This window comes from Daucus carota, chromosome 1 (assembly GCF_001625215.2).
Source record: "Daucus carota subsp. sativus chromosome 1, DH1 v3.0, whole genome shotgun sequence".
NCBI classification, from domain to species: Eukaryota; Viridiplantae; Streptophyta; class Magnoliopsida; order Apiales; family Apiaceae; genus Daucus; species Daucus carota.
The window spans coordinates 32,214,986-32,220,402 of NC_030381.2; the positions used below are offsets into that span (position 1 = coordinate 32,214,986).

The 5,417-nt window shown below is 33.4% G+C and overlaps 1 protein-coding gene across 1 annotated transcript; it reads left to right on the forward strand.

Annotated features, from left to right (window-relative positions):
* Nucleotides 1-1,996: 1,996 nt before the first annotated feature.
* On the forward strand, nucleotides 1,997-3,584 carry LOC108221062 (chromatin remodeling protein EBS-like). The gene is made up of 3 exons (XM_064086035.1): nucleotides 1,997-2,244; nucleotides 2,337-2,405; nucleotides 3,356-3,584. The coding sequence occupies exons 1-3, from the start codon at nucleotides 1,997-1,999 to the stop codon at nucleotides 3,582-3,584; spliced, it is 546 nt and encodes a 181-aa protein (XP_063942105.1).
* The last annotated feature ends 1,833 nt before the right edge of the window (nucleotides 3,585-5,417 follow it).

Below are 5,417 nucleotides of genomic sequence, written 5' to 3' on the forward strand. Positions count from 1 at the left end.
CTATATGAAATAGCGTTATGTTCTTTTAACCCTAGAAGAACCCTACATGAAATAATGTTCTGTTCTTTTAACCGTAACAAACGCTAGACGCTGTAGTACTGGTTTTTATGAATATCCAAGATATGTTAGATGATACCGCGTTAATAAATGGTATTCGGGGCCATTTTTTTTGGATCCTGATATTCAGGGCATTAATGATCTATGTTGTGGTAATGGGGGCCTATCCCTTATTTTAAGTTAATCCAAATGGCCCCTTAATTATATAAAAGAGATAGGAGAGGAGGACCTCCCCTCAATCAAGCTGGGTTTTGATCATGATGCATGAGTCAAATATATATTGTTTGGCATAAGCTTTGAAAAGTATTCAAACCTGGGTTTTCCAATGCCACTCTGTCTTTTATCCCCAGAAGTCTAGGGTTTGCAGAGCAATCTGGATCCAAATGGACCTAAATAGTAGCTGTAAAGCTTTTTTAATATTTCTGTTTGCTAGTTTTTTGCTTGATTTTATTATATTTTGTATATATTCAAGAAATTGTTTTTGTTTGGAACTTTATTGTTCTTTAAATCAGTAATTTGTAATATAACTTGATTTTCGTTTATGCATAGAGAGAGTTCTGTTTGCGTGAATCTCTTGAGAAATTTTAGAGACCCTATATATACATGCCTCAGGCCTTCAAAGTTGTTATAATGTTTTGCCTTTACTTCCTTTGTGTGCTGACTTGGGTTGTTAAAATGTCGATGGAAATGTGTGCGCATAAATTGTAAATACAATATCATTGTATATTGGAGAAATTGAAGACTCCATATCCAACTCAATGTATTCAATCAAGATTAATATTGTCATTAAAATCTTTAAGTGAGAATTTCAGTCTGATTGTTATTTTTCAGTTTGTATTTTTATATTGCCCCGCGCCCCAAATGGTTACAAAGTACACTAGAAACGTAATCATATTATTACTTTTACATATTTATATTTTCTCTAAAAAAATTCTCATTTTTCGCTATATGTTTCTTGAGCTACCTTATGGTTTGTGAAATCCGCTTTTTAGTTCTATATGTCATGTACCTACCCCTAAAATTTTAGGGTTTAAGGAACAATCTAGAAATTCACCTCGACTCTCTATTCTCGCAAAATACAAATACTCAATCTTCACGCCGCCGTAATAAGTTCTTTTTGTTGAGCCATAAACATATTACACCTTCAAATTTTATCTATTCCGCACATCACTGTATCCCGGAGACTGATGGGGAATCTCTCAAAACCGATAATCAGAATTAGAAAACGAAAGCGGGAGTACTCCAATTCTTACACACTCAGACGAACAAAGGAAATTGTTTTGGGTAATGTGTGTCTCGCTGTGTGTGTGTTTGTGTTAATGCAAAGATCTATCATATTAGAGGCATGGTGCGCCTCTTTGTGTTTAAAGATTACATTTGATTCTTCGTTCTCAAAGATGAGATTTGGGCCGTGGAACGAATCATACTTTCAAATATTTTTCTATGTATTATTATATTTATGCCAAAATAAACAATTTAATTGAAAAATGTAGGTCTATACCTGAGAAAGAAATCTTGTGGGGTAAAGATCCAAAGCTTATTGTTAGACAAGTTCAATATTCATTTTATTCTGCTTAAATCTTTCATTAAGCACACCATTTATGTTTAGGGGATTTATGAAGACCTGTTATAGTAACATATGTGTGGGCATATTAATACAAAACACACTGAGTCGAATTCTTGAAAAGTTATTTTTGTTGTGTTACATTGGGTGAAATTCTTGTGATCGAAATGCCTTTATTTTTAAAGGTTCTTTATGCATTTAGAGACTGAATATATGGTGTAAGGTAAAATGTATTTTGTTGCTTATGACACACATTAATTATATTGCTGATGGTTTGTAGCTGGAGATTATGTGCTCATAAAATCATCTGAACCTGATAAACAAACCTATGTTGCCCGTGTCGAAAAATTCGAAACTGGAATGAAAGGTAAATCTATGGTTAAAGTGAGATGGTACTATAGGCCAGAGCAGACAGACGCTGGAAGGAGAGAATTTCATGGAATCAAGGAAGTGTTTCTGTCTGATAAATATGGCACTTGCAGTACTGACGCAATTAGAGGAAAGTGCATTGTGCACTCGTTCGAGGACTACATCCAGCTTAAAGACGTAGGTGCCAAGGATTACTACTCTCGATTCGAGTACAACACTGTTACTAAAAAATTCAACCCTGCAACCGTTGAAGTGTGAGTACTGACACTCTTCTCGATCGTTAAATATATATTTGATTCCTAAATGACATGGGTCATAACTTTTGTTTATTTTTTTGAAATTGAAGGTTCTGTAATTGTGAGATGCCTTACAATCCAGATGCTTTGATGATAGCGTGTGATGACTGTAAAAACTGGTATGAGCATCCATATATTGTAATTTATATCAGTTTCCTGGTATATGCCATCTTTTCAGTTTTAACTGTTCGAAAATTGATATGTTCATGAGCATACTTGCAACCATATCTGTACTCGAGTTGAATTGTAAAGAAAAATGTCAAGATACATCTTGCTTCTGCTATGAGCTAGCTTTATAGAATAAATATTTTAAATTTGGTTCTACTATAGAACCTCTTTCGATTATTATGGTTCCACTGTACAACCAATTTTATGGCAATTTAACAGTCACTCAGCCATCCATGGCTACTGGCTAGGGACCAATTTAACAGTTGGCAATTTAAATTTGGTTCCACTATAGAACCTCTTTCGATGATTCCACTGTACAACCAATATTTATATTATGATTAATTTTCAACAATTTTTTGAAAAAAAATGATGAAATTCAGCAGCCAGCATTATAATTTTTTTTAACACGTCCAACGCTTTTTAAGTGCTCGACTGGGACTCATCCAATACTTTTTGATGAGGTCATCTTCGCTTAAAAAACCCTAAACGTAATAAAAATTTGTTATTATCCTAACCGTCTGATATTTATATGGCCCATAAATAGTTGGTCAGTTAAGAGTCTCTCAGCCATGAATGGCGGGGATGAGCACCATATATATATATATGTATGTGTGTGTGTGTATATATCCAATTGCTCAAATACAAACCAAATTACAGTACAAACTACAAAATTAATCTAAACCCTTCGAACAGCCTCTAAAAGGCACTGCACATAATTAAAATACATTCTAACACAAATGATCCCGCATAATCGCCTCCGTTTCCAATTTAATGTTTCAGGCTAATCGGGGATATTATTGTTTGAAATCTGCTTTCACTTCATCATCTTCCAACGATCAATTTGCATACCTTTTGTGCTGAGTTAGAATTTTTTTTTGTAGTTTGTAGTTTGTATTTTAAGGAGGTTTATAATGGAGTGGGACCCTATATATTTGGATGTTTACCGGTCTTTTAATGAGCTTGATATCAAAGACCATTGTACAAGTTCCTCTCCTGCTAATTTGGTTTTGTGTTCTTCTTCTAGCTTCCATCCTGGCTGTGTGAAACTGACTACTGCCCAAGCAGAGCAGTTAAGTAACTATCTGTGCGACGAATGTTCTTCTAGAGAAGATGGGAAGGACTCGCATTGACAGGTCACACACCTCTTACTCTGTTTTAATTGCCTCTTCTCGTTATTTTGTGCACCTTTTTCATTATTAATGTGCAAAGCATTTTATGTTCTGTGTTACTTCTTTAAATCTCGCACAATCTAGAATTGTGATTATATTCATACATATTTGCGGTATGACTTGAAGGATGGAAAATTTTGGTATTCGTCAAATGTTCTTTGCAAAATTTTTTGCACTACCCATTTTGTAGTTTTTTTCTCCGAGTTCACATCAAATTTTTTGTATAGTATCTATATATCTGTGGTTCTTTTATATCATAGTCGGGGATTACATAATAAGCTATCTTAATTCGGTTTTTCTTTCTGTCATAACAGATGTTATATAATTATCTATATATGAATGCTATTGTTTACTCTTAAGACCAACATGTTTTATATGGAAATAGAGGTCGATAAAAACTGAAAGTGGTGGGGTTTAGGGGTTTTTCAAAACACTTTTTTCTTTATTTTTAATGTGTTGTTATTGACACCTACAACTTCTATGATACCATAACTTGAAATCTCATATAGGATCAGGACTTTGTGCTGATCTAATTGAATAATCCTTCCTTTAAGTACAATATAGTGGTAGTAATATAGATAATCGCTTGCATAGAACTTACGCTTGTCAATTTGTAATTGAATTCTATCATTCTAGAATTTCTGGGCATGTTCTTATGATCCACTAACTTATTTTCTAGTGTGATATCTTATTAATTGTTTTACTAAAATTAAAGGTTGTTTATTCAAGTGAGGAATAGTTTGTGAATGTTGGATCTCCCTTTTGTCTTTTGCCATCTTTCCTTTGTATTTTTGATGATTTGGTAAAAGAATATGAGCACATACTTTTCCTCTCACAAAACTTGAACACTCGATCACCAAGTGACAACTAAGCTAGAATCCAATGTCCAATTGTAGACCTTTGGTAAAATCTACCGGGTTACATTATATTACATTACATGTCTAGATTGCAGAAAACTCAATGCTGGTCCACTTGGCTATTTTGTCTAAGCCTGTGTCTCTGAATCTGTACAGGTGGCCGGCAAATGCTGAAGGACATGACGTTTTGAAAGAAGCAGCACGCTTGTTTCTTCTACATTTCTAAAAACTAAATCACTGTAATATTGCGCTATTTCTAGCTGCTTAGGCTGGTAATTCTTTCTTAGTAAGTAATCAACTTTCTTCTTTCGAAACTTATGCAGTTGTGAAATTGCTTTGGATTTAGATGGATACTCTGTTGATGATAATTAGCACTACTTTTTGTAGGAAGATTGAATTGGGAGTTCTATGAAAATCTTTAAACTTTTCTCCATTTAATTTGGCACTAAGCCTTCATCTAGCTTAGCTTCGTTCATGTATTTTTTAATTTCCTCCCTTTTGATTTGCCCAAAATTTATAGATTTATGGCCTGTTTGGCTAAATAAGTCAAGGGCTTTTTTTTTTAAAGAATACATATTTATATAATTGTTTTGGGTACAAGTGTTAAGGAGTTTATAATATTCATTACCTGTTTTCAGATAAGGGCTTATTTCAGACAAAAATAGAATTGCATGTACATTTTTCGAGAAATAAGCCTTAATTTCTGAAATATGAGTTTAGCCAAACAACCACTTACAAGTCTTTAATATCTCAATCAAATATAATTGTTAAAATATGGTATGAAATTTGAATTTCAAACTATTTGTTATATGTTACGATTTAAGGGCTTCTTTCAAATAAACTTGAGTTGTATAAAATATTTTCAAAAATATAGGTTCTACCTTGTTTACAACCCGAGTAACCTGAAAATCAATTGTTACCTCAGTTGCAACTTCGA

What these genes read in the sequence shown, in the direction of transcription:
- LOC108221062 (XM_064086035.1), top strand. Translation starts at nt 1,997, where the DNA reads ATGGTTAAAGTGAGATGGTACTATAGGCCAGAGCAGACAGACGCTGGA. An exon ending in AACCCTGCAACCGTTGAAGT is followed by an intron (nt 2,245 to 2,336) that starts GTGAGTACTGAC and finishes TTGAAATTGAAG; the next exon opens with GTTCTGTAATTGTGAGATGC. An exon ending in TGTGATGACTGTAAAAACTG is followed by an intron (nt 2,406 to 3,355) that starts GTATGAGCATCC and finishes TTGTATTTTAAG; the next exon opens with GAGGTTTATAATGGAGTGGG.